This window comes from Nelumbo nucifera, chromosome 5, assembly GCF_055504915.1.
Source record: "Nelumbo nucifera cultivar China Antique chromosome 5, China Antique-T2T, whole genome shotgun sequence".
NCBI lineage: Eukaryota > Viridiplantae > Streptophyta > Magnoliopsida > Proteales > Nelumbonaceae > Nelumbo > Nelumbo nucifera.
Window position 1 is genome coordinate 30,504,689 of NC_142653.1, and position 15,846 is coordinate 30,520,534.

The 15,846-nt window shown below is 37.3% G+C and overlaps 1 protein-coding gene across 8 annotated transcripts; it reads left to right on the top strand.

Moving 5' to 3' along the window:
* The first annotated feature begins 715 nt into the window (after positions 1-715).
* LOC104600043 (transcription factor TGA1-like) lies at positions 716-15,389 on the top strand. 8 transcript variants are annotated; one of them, XM_088887584.1, is made up of 11 exons: positions 716-932; positions 1,104-1,258; positions 3,023-3,187; positions 3,290-3,364; positions 7,290-7,349; positions 7,439-7,516; positions 7,612-7,675; positions 8,244-8,515; positions 11,776-12,003; positions 13,648-13,710; positions 14,853-15,389. In XM_088887584.1, exons 3-11 carry the CDS (start codon positions 3,032-3,034, stop codon positions 15,003-15,005), a joined length of 1,149 nt encoding a protein of 382 aa, XP_088743710.1. In that variant the 5' UTR covers positions 716-932; positions 1,104-1,258; positions 3,023-3,031; the 3' UTR covers positions 15,006-15,389. The 8 variants fall into 8 exon arrangements, with proteins under 8 accessions (XP_088743710.1, XP_088743709.1, XP_088743713.1 ...); XM_088887583.1 differs by having other exon boundaries at positions 722-932; positions 2,978-3,187; XM_010262842.3 differs by lacking the exon at positions 716-932 and having other exon boundaries at positions 979-1,258; positions 2,978-3,187.
* The last annotated feature ends 457 nt before the right edge of the window (positions 15,390-15,846 follow it).

Genomic DNA, 15,846 nt, shown 5'->3' on the forward strand with positions numbered 1-15,846 from the left:
CGAATTGGGTATCGGGCGTATTGATTACGGTAAGAATTATGCATTCAGGGGGACCTAGGAGCAGCTGGAAGTCTGGAATAGTGGAATGGAAGCAGTCATTCAGGGATAAGAAGGGGCGGTTGCCAACGAGAGGTCGCTGTCAGGTAGAATCAACTGCCAACATATTAAAGGAAGAAAAATAAAAATTTGAATTAACAGAGACCAATAATGAAACCCGTGATGTGATGTCGTACCAGTTGTCTTACCTTTATATAATAGAACCATCAAAATAAGCCACTTGATGTCTGAACAATGATGCCAGACCCTCCTTTTATGACATCATTATTCTAATTTTGCTCCCAAACACAAATCCGGTGTTTTCCAATGTAAACTTGCGAAATATGCTTTTGGTTTTTTTTGCTTCTACTGTTGTGCGTAGGTTAGTGCAGTTACACCCCAAAATCGTAATTTAATATCAGGCCCGTGTGAACTCAACTGTAAAGCTTGCCGTATCTTCTCGGTAGCAGATAGATTACACGCACGTTCGACTTTTTACCGGAATCTGACACACTAGATGACACACGATCTGACGTGTAAAAAACAAAACGACGTGGTTAGAATTCTAAACAGCACGAGATAACGTTTTTTATTGTAACAGAGAGAAGTGACGATCAAACAAACTTAATTGGCTCAGTTGGCAAGGTCTATGGCTGGTATTATCGGAGACTTGGGATCGATTCTCGTCGCCACTAGCGCCAAGCTTGTGGCTTGTTGGAGGGGGGGGGAGACCCGCCAGACTGGTGAAGAGGGTGGAATGACCCAAAAATTCCGGTTGGTTTTCGACGCCGGTGAGGGTGTACGGTTTCGCCGGGGAATTACGTCAGCATGAAGGGCGGGGTGGTGACTGGTGAAGGTTAAGGGATGCGTAGGTTAAGGGGGGAGAGTGTGACCTGGTGCGCATTTTCAAAGTTGCGTGTTAGTGGAAATGTGACGACGTTAAATGTTGACTATAGCAGACGGAAAAAAGAATAGTTATAAAATAATTTATTTATTTCCCGTTTTCTTTAAGCTGCTGGGTTGATTTCGATTCTTTGCTCTGAGGAATGGATGGCACGGTTTTGCAGAGAACAGGGTTTCTAGGAGACTTAAGTGTTGAATTGGGGTTTATCGGAATAGAGAGGTTTGGATTGCTACTGGGTTTCGATTTAGTGTTTGAGGTGTTGAGCTTTGAGTCAGAGTTGTTCCGTTGGTAACAGAGCTCAATTTTTGTTTTTTCAAGGTTTGGCAATTGAATTCCTTTACTATACTGTTTTGCTATTTTGTTCTTAGTTGAAAAGATGTTTTGTTTCATCGCTTCTTGCTTGAGAACATGGTATCCTTGCGATTTGATCACTTACCGGGAATCCTGTTTTGCTTACTTACAGCTGCTTTCTCTGAAAATTTGTTTATTTCATTAAAATAGAAGTTGAAGTTTGGACCAAAAGAAAGAAAAAACTGGTTTGTTGTGAAATTGAGCAGTTTGAGTTGAGTCAGGCATGACCACGCAACCTGGTAGATTGAATTTTGTTGTGTAGTTATTTTGTTTGTTATTTATAAATTTAGTTATTTTTCTGTTTTGAGCAATTCTTTAGCTGGATGTTTGGTGGAAAAGGCCAGTTTCTTTGGAACCTTTTGGATGCTTCTGAGAGATGTTATTTGCTGGATAAAGAGAGTGACTCCCAGAATTGTACTAGATTCTGGCATGCTTGGATTCCATTTGGAAACCGGGTTTTGTTGTGAGCTGAGATAAACCTGATTTAGATAAGGTCTATTGGATGGTATTAGGATTATTTGTAAGGTTTCCAGAATGTGGTTGGATGGATATCTGGTGACTGTTCTGTTATATCCCAACATCTATCTTTCATCTTCTTGTACAATCTCTGTCCTCATGAGGCAAGTCAGGTTACTTTCCTTAGTACAGAGACAACCTTGAAGCTTCAGACAATGTGAATAATGGAACAGTCAGGATGCAATTGAAACTTTAGAATTGTAGTTTGTACTTTCCTTGAATTGTAGTTTGTACTTTCCCATTTCATTTTGTTTTCACGGAAAGCCTCTACTTCTCGTTCATCTTTGCCAGAACTATAACATTCACCTCTGCAGTATCCCGTTGCAGTTGATCCTTTTTCAAGTAGTCAGGATATAAAAGTTGTTGTATTTGGTGCCACTTTGATTGTACGTTACCAGTTAAAGAGTGGGAGTTATTTGCTTAGCACTTGGTATGAAACTTTAGAAGTATCGTGTTCAACTGTCATACAATATAATCTAGCTTGGAATAATTTTCTTTTTTTATGATTCAAGGAGTGGTAATAACAGAAAATAAAAACATTTTCTGTGATGGGTAGATTAACTATCCATGGTTGATGAACGAGTCAATAAAAAAAATTTGTGAAATTGATTAATGTCACTGCCAGTTTAAACATCTTATCTTGTCCCCATATATAAGATTTAAGAGCTTCATTGCAACTCAAATTATGGTTTTCACTGCCATGTGATCAAAACTTTTGAAACTTTATGTGACCTGAAATCTATTAAACTGTTAGAGGTATCTGTAATGATTGTGGTTGTTGATTTGGTTGGCAGAACGCCACTTGTGAAAATTATTCAGCATTGTATTATTTATATCGCATCTTGGTCATATCCATTTTCCTAGTTTTTGGTGATTCCTTTTTCATGTTTCTTTATGTTATTCCTTCATAGCAATGTATCATCTGTCAATGCACACATGCATACACACAATGATAAGGCATTGGTGGGGGTTGAAGAAAGGATTTTATGCTGCTTATCACACTTCCTCTGCCATCTCTCTTATACTGTCAATGCACACATGCATATACATAATGACAAGGCCTTGGTGGGGGTTGAATAAAGGGTTTTGTGCTGCTCATCACACTTCCTCTGCTACTTCTCTTATATTCCTAATAGTTCAGCACCATTAATATATTTTTCATAATTGCAGATTTCCATGCTGCAGATCAATGATTGACTTTGCATTTTTCCCCAGTCAAAGAGTATGAGCTCTCCATCAACTCAGTTTGCCACCTCAAGAAGGATGGGTATATATGAGCCAGTTCACCAGATTAGCATGTGGGCAGAACCATTTAAAGCTGATTGCAGTCCAAATACAGGCACATCCACAATCATAGAGGTGGATACAAAGATGGATAAGGTTTGAGCTACTGAATCTTACTCTATCTTGGTCCTTGGAATTTGGGGTTATGCTGTTTTGATTACTATGTTGTATCTTATTTGTACAATATAATGTCTGTAGTCTGAAGATACTTCTCAAGGAACTATAGGATCTTCAAAAAAGTATGATCAGGAAGCAAATAAACCTCCAGATAAGGTAAACTGATCGCAATACAATGTAAATTGCACTTTTGGACAACTTCTCCATGCTATTATTTGTTCTTATTATGTAGTTAGCTTCCTTGTTTTAATGGACGATCAATATTCAATTTATGCTTGCATATAATTCTGAAAAGAATCTGGTAATTAATGTACTTGTGTCATAATGAATTTCTTTGCCTTTTCTAAAAAAATTCAAATACTTGTGTTTTAGTCCCAAATTGTGGTCCTTGTTTCCTCAGATAATATTTTTCTTTCCAATTTTAATGTTTACAGAATTATCCTCTATTTTTTGTGATGTGTAATTTCATTAGTTCATCAAAATGTTGATAGGAATGCTTTTGGATATTGTTATTGTTAGAGTTGGCACATGGGTAGTTTGGTCATTTCATTTATATTAAGAGCGCGGTGTAATGTGTTTTATGTTCTGGTTTAAGTACCATGTCCCATACTTAATTAGAGGCATAAGTGTCATTGTGTTCTTTAATCAGAAACATATAAATAATACCTGACCGACTAGAGAAAGGTTCAAACCAGTTTTCTCTCCTCTCTCTCTCTCTCTCTCTCTCTCCTGCTACTATTCTCTGTTATTCTAGGGCTGAAACCAGTACAGATCAGTTCTGTAACAGTTATTGTAGATATAGATTCTTTTTTGCATTTTAGTCTTCTGTCTTTCTTCTATAGTACTTCAAACTCTCTGCCTATACTGTGTTCTTTTTCTTTTCCTGGGGGGAGGTGGTTTACCATTTAAAAGCAGAATAGCAAACTCAGAACTATGGAGTTCCTGCATACCTTCGGAAATTCTTCAACATTGTTTCCTTTTGAAAGACACTCTCAAGGCTTGTATGCGTGAACCAACTTTTAACAACCTTATGTTCCCCTTTCATAAATATTACTTGTATGCTTCTTTTCTCAGCCTCCCCAAATTGTTGTGAAAAGATATTTTAATAGGTTAATTTATAAAATTTACAAGTTGCTTTAGCTGTGATCATGAGGTGCTTCAAATGGATTACTTGACGTAAATAACTCTATGCATGCATGTACAAGTTTTTGTATGTGAACATGCACAAAGGAGGGGCTTACAGTATGAATTCTTTCAAAGGGATCTATACAACCCAGGAATTTTACATGTGGCAGCTTAGATAACACCCCAAAGTGGTTCTGTGTTCTCACCACATCATTCTTTCCTCATGTTTCAAATCTCAGATCAATATCCTCATATCTTGGCAAAAAAAAACCTCTTTTCTATCCATTATTTAGAAATTACCTTCAAACTTCATTGCTTGGCATTATTAGGGAAGAGTCTCTATGGGGAAGTAGAACAGCCATGCTGGAATTCATGGACCAGTATCTCAACCTGGCTTGAAATTGGAGATGGTTTCAATCCCATCATTTCAATTGTAGCATTTCATTTCTATGTCAAAACATGTCCAAATGTCTTGATCCAGTATTATTAAAGTGCCTATTTGATTATGTCTGGGAGGACCATTGTCATCCCATTTGGACTTGATTTAGAAAGTTATGACAAAAAAATGGGCAGTATACAACTCTGTGACAGCATCTCCATTTTTACCTGAATTGTTTCTAGTATTTACTTCTCTGTTTTCAGTCTTTTTGGTTGTTATATTTAATTGTAGGAATATTTTCTGTTTTGCTTTACAGTCCTTTTAGTGGTTATTAGAAAGTTATGACCAAAAAAATGGGCATACAACTCTGTTTTACTTTACAATGTTTTTGGGCTCAGTTGTAATGATTCAAGTTTACTTCTTGGTTTGCCTGTCTTGTATTGACTATCTTGGTAATGGGTAGCCGAGACTATCCAAAGCTACATCTTTTCCTCTTTCAATAAAATTTCTATCGGTATTGATAAAAAAAAAACTGTGACAGCATCATCATTTTTATCTGAATTGTTTCAAGTGTTTACTTCTTTGTTTTCAGTCTTTTTGGTTGTTAAATTTAATCGTAGGAATATTTTCTGTTTTGCTTTACAGTCCTTTTAGTGGTTATTAGAACTGTTTATGTCAAATTAGACTTTAGGTACTTCCTATTCACAAGAGAGATTGGTTGTAGCTAAGGAGGAAATGACTCAGCTTTGTTCTATAATTAGTGCCTGACACTCATTACACATCTGCTGTTAAACTTAAGGATTTTATTTCAAGTTATTCCTTTTGTGTGGTGTAGCTTCATGCTCTATTTTGATGTTGATACTCATCAAGATATTATTTGTAGGATAGTTGAAGCACTAGTTATAGCTTAGGCGAGGTTTGTTTATTTATCCTTCTTAATCATTTTCTAATTTCTTTATGTTCAACCTATTGAATTCTAGTCTTCTCCAGTTCTTAATCCAAGAACATAAATTATTTTTTTGGGTTTTTTGTCTTGCATTTTAAAAATCCTTATTTCCTTTTTTCTTAGCCAACTTGAACAGTCTTAATCCTATCCATTTTCCGTCAAGACCTCTGCTGTTTCTTTTGATGCCTCTTCAAGCTTTAGCTACTAGTGAGCAAGTGGAGAAAGCTGACATAATTGTTGTATCAAATTTCATTGTTAGTTGTTTCTTTTATGTCCTAAATGTTCATTCATATGCAAGTGATAAAAAAAAAAGGTTCAGTCATATGCATTTGGATTTGTAGTATTTCTACATTACTCATTTTTGTTTTACAGAAGTCTGGTAGAAGGGTTTATTGAACTGGCTTCTAATGGATCTCATGGCCAAAATAGAGAGTCACCTATCTGTTGGATGATCTGGATATCTTTTCCCCCTTTTTTATTTGGGAAGAGGATGTTCTACTATTCTTCCCAACAAAAAGATGCCTCTCACCTTCATCTGTTTCTTTTTTCCTATGTGATGTTGCAATATACATCCTATTCTGACATATGCACATAAATACATTATAAAATGACAAAATAACCTTAATAGTGAGCTAAGATGAAAATTCTGAGGTCAGTTTACACCCATTATTCAAGTGAATTTGTTTTCCTATGTTAGCTGTATTTGGAAGTTCACCAAGTTGTTTGCTTGCTTGCACACTTGTACCCATACTGATGAGTCAAGACCGTATTGTTTCTCTTCAATTCCAAAGCTACCTGGTTGTGCTTAAAGTAATACCCTATCTCTAACAGATGATAAAAGGAAAGGGAAAGTCGGAGCATGAAATTGTTTCTTTCTATGCATCAGTTGACCACCCCCTGGCTGCATCTTGGCATGTTTTATTTAGGGGTTGTTTGATAATACCTGAGGTGGATGAAGTGAATGCCTTATTGCTTTGTCTTTTAGTAGACAAAATAATTAATAATAAAATATTCAGTGGAATGGTAATTAACCCTAGTGCAGCTTCGACCATTAAGGAGCTCACAGCCTGCTTAATAACTTATTCACTGAAAGAAAAAGTGATGAGTCATTCAACTTCAGCCACTTCAACTATTATCAAACAACCCCTGGCTTTGAGTGGGGCATATTTTACATCAAAGCCTACTCTCCTCTTTGGGTTATTCATTACGAGTAAAGTTGCTATGGTATTATGCATTAGAACATTAGCTGATGATGGAATTCTTGTGCTTATCTTTGTGCATCATGTGCTCTTTGGATGCTGAGTGAAATGAAATGATTTAAGTGAGGTTTTTCATTACATCTTAGACTACAAGGTGACTGTCTAAATGGATTTTCTTCTGGTCAAGTGGTTGTTAATAAAATATTGGAATGAAATTATTTCTGAATTTATTGAAAATGGATTCATTCACAGTTCTCCTTAACAACATCAAATGCATCCATTTCAGGGAAAGACAGTGTATGTTGAAATTAATAAAATATTGTTTAGCTAATAAGCTAAACATCTCTAGATGCATATCCAGTGAGTGTCATGATCTGGAATACTGTGTTCAAAGCTGGTTTCCCTTTCCATTAATGTACTAAATGTATACAGGTATTAAGGCGTCTTGCACAAAATCGTGAGGCTGCTCGTAAAAGCCGTTTACGGAAAAAGGTGGGAAAGGGCATGCCCACAAAAATGCCTATTTATGGATCTTCTTTAGGACTTGGCAACTAATAAATTGACCCAAATTTTATTTTAAGGCATATGTTCAACAACTGGAATCAAGTCGTTTGAAGCTGACACAATTGGAGCAGGAGCTTGAACGACTTAGACAACAGGCATGTGAATGTTTTCTCCTACTGTATCTATTGTTTTTGTTAATTAAGAATATAATTATTTTCCCCCTATCTAATCAGTGAATGCCTTACTGTAGGGTGTTTACATAGGTGGTTCATTCGATACTAGTCATCTAGGGTTGTCTGGAACTGTTAACACAGGTTTGTTATTTCTTGTGCTAGCAGTAATCATTTTCAACTTTTGTCATATTTTTACTTTCTAAATGTTACTTTCAGTAGTAAACATTGGACATGATTCTGCTATTAGCAATATAAGGTATTCATATGAAATACCTAATAACTTGCCAATGCATTGCACCACAAGAGGATCAGGGCCTACTACCATTGGACCAGTCCGACTATAATGGATGAATGTAGAGTAGTAGCTTCAACAAACCATCATAACTAATTGCTGTAGAAAAAGGGTTTAACTAAAGTGAAATAGTGCTCTATTTTTGCAAAGTTATGATGATTAAAATTTGTGTAGGCACTCCAAATTTTTATACAAGTAATCTGTTAGGGGAGACTAATTTAGTGGGCAGTCCTGATCGCCATAACATGCAAGGCATAGCATATTATAGGGTTAGGGGCCCAATTGCATTATGTATTTTGTGTCATCACTCTCAACATTCCCTCTTTTTGGCATTTAATATTTCAGTTGGGTTTTCTTCAAATCGCTTCATGGTACTTTTTTATCACATTCCTGATATTAATTTTGATAAACTTGTAGGCACTGATGCATTTGAGATGGAGTATGGACATTGGGTTGAAGAACAAAGTAGACAAGTTAATGAATTGAGGACAGCTTTACAAGCTCATGTAACTGACATAGATCTCCGGCTTCTAGTGGATAGTGGCATGAACCATTATTATGATCTTTTCCGTATGAAGGCAACTGCTGCAAAAGCTGATGTCTTCTATTTAATATCTGGCATGTGGAGAACTTCAGCTGAGCGCTTTTTCTTGTGGATTGGAGGGTTTCGTCCATCAGAGCTTCTAAAGGTGATGCATGGCTTCAAACTATTATTGAGAGATCACTCGATTTTGGTGCTAATACTTGTGCACATTTTCTTTGCCTACCATTTCTCATGTATTTTGTTCTTCATTCTACCTTTGACATACAGACTAGATATGACCATTTTAAACAAAATATAAACATGGGCACAAATGAAAGTTATCCATACTCATGACTGGATTTATTTATTTCCAGCTTGAATCTCCTACATCTACAATCCATCTATACCATTCTTTTGTACAATCAGGAGATAAAATTGTCAGGTTGCATAGCTGATCTTCTTTCCTATTTCATCTTATTTTTTATTGAGGGCATCGCATATGTAACCATAGTTTGATTGTCTACTTGAAGCCCTCCATGTGTAAAATTATGTTGTTGCGATTTTAAGTGTCAATCTCTAGATCTATCCTTAAATACCACTTCATTTACTAATACTAAAAAATATTATTAATCATGAGTATAATATTTCACCTCAATATGAGGGTACTACAGTAGTGGATGTCTTGTGAAAAGAAACACTTGAATCTATGGTCACCCTTTGCCATTATGTGAACATGCATTATGGCAGGGGGGATAGATCTTTTGGCATGTCATGGAACATATTTCTGTATGTCCCATCCTTCATAGGGAACATATAATTTAGGGAGAATAAAGCTTTTATTTTCCAACCTTATATATATATATATATGCCCTGCCCAAAATGCTTTACAAAAAGAGGGCATGCAAAAGAAGCCTGAGAGAAGATAATTTTTACAACTAGATAGCAGAAATTAACAAAATCATTATCCACAATAGTCTGACACCAGTGATTACAAAAGTGAGAGAGTAAGATTTTAGAGCTCCTTATAGGCTTTAGAACTAAAAACTACTAATCTCTCCATATGGCCAATTAACCCCCCCTTTCACTGCATTCTCCTTTGAATATCCTACTGCTGCTTTTTTGCCAAATCCCCCAGCACACCACAAAAGGGACCAATTTCCATAACAAAGCTCCCTTTTTGCTGAAACCACCGGTGGGCCAATATGCTATGAGGGAGTTCAGATCCTTTAGAAACACCCAATGAATTTCAGGGAGTTAAATAAAATGCATCCAGATGCTGTAGGATGTCTTGCAATGAATTAGCAAGTGGATTGATTCTTCTTCAAGATTGCATAGGCTGCAAAGACTGGGACTCCCATTTCTTTAGAGATCAGATGGTTTGTAGTGAGAATTCTGTCTAGAATGGCTGTCCACAAGAAAAAATCACCTTTGAGGGGGCTTTGGATCTCCATCCACCTCCAGGCCACCTTATTCCTAGAAGGCTCCAACAACTATTTGCAGAAAGAGTATATGGAGAATTGACCTGATTTTTCTGCAGGCCAAACTAGCTGATCTTCTGAATCTGAACAAGGGTGAATCTTGTTTATTGATTCCATCAAATACAGCAGCTCTTGCACCTCTGAATCATGCACATTTCTCCTCAGTTTGGGTGTCCATACAACCTGGCCAGCATTTTCCTTATCCAGTTTGGTCCCCTCTGGCATTTTGACGGTAGCAGTGAAGGAAATCCAGGCCCTTCAGGTATAGGAGTGTTCAGGGATGAGGAAGGACGAATTATTGCCATGTATTCTGGTCCTATTGGATGGGGGGATTCTCTAAGAGCTGAAATATTGGCGGTTTTTGAAGGGGTAATGAGAGCCCAGCAGCTGAATATCAGAAAACGGATGGTGGAAGGTGATCCTAGGCTGGCTATTAATTGGCTACAGAAGGAAGAGATCAGTTTGTGGAAGTACTTAAATGAGAAAAAGAAATTTAAACAGATATCCCAAAACATGGAAATAAGTTTCAGTGGATTAAAAGGAGTGCCAATTCTTTTGCAGACTCACTGGCCAAACAAGGGGTGGGAAGAGTTAATCTTTTTTGGGCAATGTTATAATTTAAAGTTTACTTTTAGGGAGGGTTAAGAGATTTTACCCCTCCCTCCTCTTGTATCTTATTCTCTTTATTATTAATAAAATTTTCTGCTAATTATCAAAAAAAAAAAGCTGATGGGACGAAATTGACACAAGGGAGTGGAACTGCAGCAGGTATCCTTCCACAACAGAACCCTTGTCTCTTTTTCCAGGATTGAACTTAATGAAATTTGAGAAATCCTCATGGATCTTCATTACCCCTTTCCAAATGCTAGACCTATAGGCTTGATGAGGTGTAAATGAATGCCAACCCAGATTAGAACCACCACCATATTTGGCATGGATCAGCTTCCTCCATGGCATTTCCTTTTCAAGACTATATTTCTAAAGTCACTTGCCTGATAAAGCTTTATTCATAAGATTTAGAGGCCAAATGCCAATACCACCCCTTTCTTTAGGGATGCAAACCTGATTTCAAGCAACTAAATGGAATTTCTTTTCCTACCAAAAAAAAGGAATTTCTTTGAATCATTTGGACCATCCCACATTAAGTCCCTTGTCAATTTCTCCAACAGATTAATAATTGAGGCCAGGGCTGTGAACAAAGAGAGATAATAGAGTTGAGGATTTGAAAAAGAACTTTGAAAAAGGGTGAGCTTTCCACCTCTATATAGGCAACTTCTTTTCCACACTGCCAACTTCCTTTGGACTCTTTCAATCAATGGATTCAGTTCCTTGGATTTGTAATTTGCAGCCAAAGGAAGACAAAGAAATTTAGAGGGAAGTGACCCAACTTTACAGCCCAAGGTTTCAGCTAGAACATCTACTTGAGGCACTTTTCCAAGTGGGTTCAATTTCCTTTTATTTATGTTGATTTTCAATCCTGAATCTGTTTGATGAAGAGTTCACTGAGGAAATTCAGAATTAGTAGTTGGATCATATCTATATATCAAGACATCAAGACCAAAATGTAATAAAGGGGATAAAGTAATGAACCAAATCCTCCTGGACATAACCAATTTTATTATGCATACTGCTCTATGGCCAGTTTTTATGAACATTTTTCAAGTTTTCAAGCTAATCCTTGGGAATCCTGACTATATAGATTGAGTTTTAGGAAACTGCATATGAACGATATTGCTTAATGAGGATACTTAACATTCTTTTTGGATAGATAAATGGGGATTCTTACATTGGATGATCACATTATTAATTTCTTCAGATATGGCCCTTTGATACATAAGTCTGATATATCATATCAGTTTTTTTTCTTGTGACTGGTAATGAATTTCTTCTTCATTTGTCAAATGCCTGAAACTTTATATTCTTTTTCCCCTCACTGTGTTGATTACAGGTTCTCACGCCCCAACTTGACCCATTAACAGAACAACAAGTTGTGGATGTTTATAACCTTCAACAGTCATCACAACAAGCTGAAGATGCTCTTTCACAAGGATTGCTTAAACTGCAACAAACTTTATCTGAGACTCTTGCATCTGATACAGTGGTTGCAGGAAGCTACATGTCACAGATGACTACAGCAATGGGGAAGTTGGAAGCTCTTGTGAGCTTTGTGAACCAGGTATTGATCACCTATCTGAATCAGGTAGTTCATTTCTTTTATCATTAATCAGGTAGGTAGTTTTTCACATTCCTGTACTAGTTCGCTGATGCTAATCATGCTACTTTTTTAAAAATTAAATTTTCTTAGAAAAAAGGATCAGAAATACAACAAGGAGATTTTGCCTTAAAGAAAAGAAGAGAACAACTACTACTACGGATAGAAAGCCAATAAAATATAACATTAATAACAATAATATAAAGTAGACCAAAAGATTAGAACCAAGCATTAATCTTTGAGCTGGGGATGCACCATCAACCACTCCACAAGCATTGAACAAATATCAGCAACTTTTTTCATGCATCATCTTTCCTCGGTACTTGGTCATCCTCTTCATAACTGCAAGTTTACATGCGCATCAACATTCTCATATAAAAATGAATTGAACCTTAGATGTATATTCTGAAATAACTAATGTAATAACTTTTGAGGTAGTTATTCATTTTAACCATGTAAACTAAACATAAAGAGACATTCCCCTGATGAAAAATCTGTATTGGACTTGTCACATTGCCATGACCTTTTTTTTTATAATTAAATAAATTTTATTAGATACCAAAGGTAAGAAGTACAAGCATCCCAAGGAGAGGCATGAGCTGCTACCTCTCTAGAATATTCAGATACAACTTTCCCTACTTACTAGAATAAGTTACAAAGATGCCCAAAAAAGTCCTTCCCTGGATACCCCTTGCTTGGCCAAAGAATCAGCCACAGTGTTTGCCGACGGCAGGTTCCACCTAGCTCATCATCCCTTAATCCCCTACAAAAGCCAAAGTCCCAACTTAAAGACAAAGGAAGTATTGGACTAGGGAGAAACTTGGAAATTGGCTCATTTTTGTAAAGGGAGAGAGAGAAGAGAGAGGGGAAAAGATCCTCGAGAGGTTGGGTACCCACCCAAACATCCTCCTAGAAATGAATAGAAATGCCAGAGAAAGCTTCATACCTAATAAACTTGAGGAAGCGAGAGAGAGAGAGTACCATGTATAACCTTCCAAGGTGTTTTGAGAGTTGCCCGACGAGATATCCCGACATCCCAACCATTCTCTGAGCAGCTGTGTATGCTTGACACCGCCTCATGCCATAACCTCTCTCTCTCTCTCTCTCCAGAGGCCATCTCCATAGCCACTTCCCTAAAAGAGCTTCATTCTTCTGAACTATGTTCCCTATCCCCAAGCCCCCTTCTTCTTTGCTTCTATTGACTATCTCCCATCTGATTAGGTGATCCTTCTTCGCCTCTCCTGGTTCCCACAAGAAATCCCTCGTTAGCTTTTTCCAATTTCTTAGCCTCCCTTGGGGGAATCCTAAAGACTGAGAGGAAGTAGGTTGGAAGGTTAGCAAGTGTTGCCCTAAAAAAGGTAGCAAGTGTTGCCAAACAGGTATCCTCCACATTGACATGGGACTTATACTTTTTTTATTGCAAAAAAAAAAAAAGAACGTCTGAGTGACATTGGATTCATATATTACTTGAAATTAGAGTTCTGATTGCAAGATTGTAATCAATCTTACTTTCTATTTTTGAATATTTATTTAAACTTTTATACCATTTTGTATTTTTTTCCAATTCTTTTGAGTTTTGAGCCTCTACAATTCCTTCTGCATATGGAGGTCATGGAGCTTTGCCAAATGCAGTCATCTTCTGAAACATTGATCCTGATCTTGCCAAAAGTTGTAATCTCTTATTCCTTCAGCAAAAGCTCTTTTCCTTCATAGTTTTGTTTGATGATGGTGCTATTTTTGTTCTTTTTGCACACCTGCATACATGCCCTTTTGATCCTTTCTCTTCTCTAATGCAAAAGTTAACCAAAAAAATTGAAAGAATAAGGAAAAAAAAACTGCTAATGAGACAGCATTCAATATGACAGGGAAAATATTACTTTTTCACCATGTAAGTAAATGAAAGTTATATAGAAGAAAGATAAAAACTGAAGACACTGCAGAAGATCTTGTGGGGTGAACTATTTATTGAGAAACTCATGGTGTGCAATAGGCTTGGAATGTCTTCAAGTGGTTTCCCTTGAGGGATGTCCATCAAAAAGGAAGTTGAATATCCTTAATATTTTAATTACCAAAAAGGTCACTTTCTAATACAACTATCCTCATTTGACTGTTACTAACATTTTAGCTATTAGCCTATTACTACTTAGTTAAAAAAACAGTTTGCCTTCCAGGTTTCAACTTCCGATACAAAAACCCCAATGTGTGTTAGGAGGTCCATCAATCTATTCTCTCCCATAGATTCTTGAAGAAAAGTGATGACCTTTTAAACAAACTTGATAACCTCTCTCTCTCTCTCTCTCTCTCTCTCACACACACACACACACACGGGGCATAAGTGCATACAAGAAGTGTTTGAGGACTTCCAGAAGAATAAAGGAAAATAGCTTGTGGAAAAGCACTTCCAAATACTATTTCACCCCGGTCTTCTTCATATGAATCAATCTGTCTGATGCCATGTTAGTGAGAATTGACTTCACAAGCTAGGGGTACATAGGATGAATGGCATTCCTTTGTTATCAAATAGGTGCAAAAGTTGTTCTGCATTCTACTTGGGGAAACTGATAGTACATCCACGGGCTGCATACAGTTTTACTAAAAATGTTCAGGTGGGTGCAGCTTGACCTTTCAAAACCTCAGTCCACTTGTATATTTAGAGATCAATAAATCTTTTTATTATTAATAGTTATTAACAAACTAAAATTATCAGATTGTGGATTGACTAAAATATGCAGTTGGAATGTACACCTTGACAATGCAAACAGTTTCTAGCACTTGCTCATTGGATTGATTGCAATTCGCTTTTCTCTGAACAGGCAGACCACCTTCGGCAGCAGACTCTGCTGCAGATGTCTCGCATCCTAACAACCCGCCAAGCAGCTCGGGGCCTGCTGGCCTTGGGGGATTATTTCCAACGTCTCCGGGCTCTAAGTTCACTTTGGGCTGCTCGACCTTGTGAACCAGCCTAAGCAGCTAAGCTATGATAGGGGATGTGTAACCTCTCAGATGTGATCAGCAGCCACAGATCAACTAGCAGCACGAAAAATGCTCTTGCCTTGACAAGAGTCCCACTTGGTAGTCGTCATTACTTTAAGCGTCTTATGAACACAAGTAAGCTGATGACATTTTTGAAGCAGCCTCCTGAATTGGAAGAATGTTGTAAATAGGAAGTTTAATTCCCCATTTTATCAAGATTCAAGAGGACGTTCTTTTATTTTAGGTAAAATCCCCTGTGCAAATTGTGTAATATATTTTAAAGGTTACTTGTAAGTGTACACTTGATGTTTTGATTGGACAGCTGGTACTCATGTAAAATTGCTGGCTAGTTTGGGTGCATTGTCTGAAACTTGGACGGATAAGCTGGAGAAGTGTACATTTCATACATTCCTAGCAGCTCGTTGGCCTACTGCAACAAATGTACCCCAAATTTTGTTTAATTTTCTTGTCAATATGCTCTCACCTTCAAATAACCAGAGGAGGTTATAGTAAATTTCTTCCATGGCAGGTCATTATAGCCAACTGGATATCCAAAGAAGCTCCCCAGTCCCCACCCCATTTGACATTTTGACATACATCTGTCCCTCAGACACCGCATTGGCGGGAGCCACAGGCTGCCCTTATCATCTTTAGGGCCTCTGTTTCTGTAGCTAATTCTGTTCATTGAATACATTGATCAAGTTCTAGAGCGACCGGATGGCCCCAATCTGAATCCTATGTAGTTAATTCTTGAACTAATCATCCCCCTTTTTAAGGCCTAGCAGCAGTTCGTTTGCAAAACGCCCTGGCCTCGGCGCCAGGAGTGAGCAGCTA

Excerpts from the sequence above, each read along its gene's own strand:
- LOC104600043 (XM_088887587.1), top strand. The coding sequence starts at position 1,083 with ATGGATGGCACGGTTTTGCAGAGAACAGGGTTTCTAGGAGACTTAAGT. Across the intron at positions 1,217-3,030 it reads GTGTTGAGCTTTGAGTCAGA|TATGAGCTCTCCATCAACTC; the intron begins GTTGTTCCGTTG and ends CCAGTCAAAGAG. Across the intron at positions 7,517-7,611 it reads TTGAACGACTTAGACAACAG|GGTGTTTACATAGGTGGTTC; the intron begins GCATGTGAATGT and ends GCCTTACTGTAG.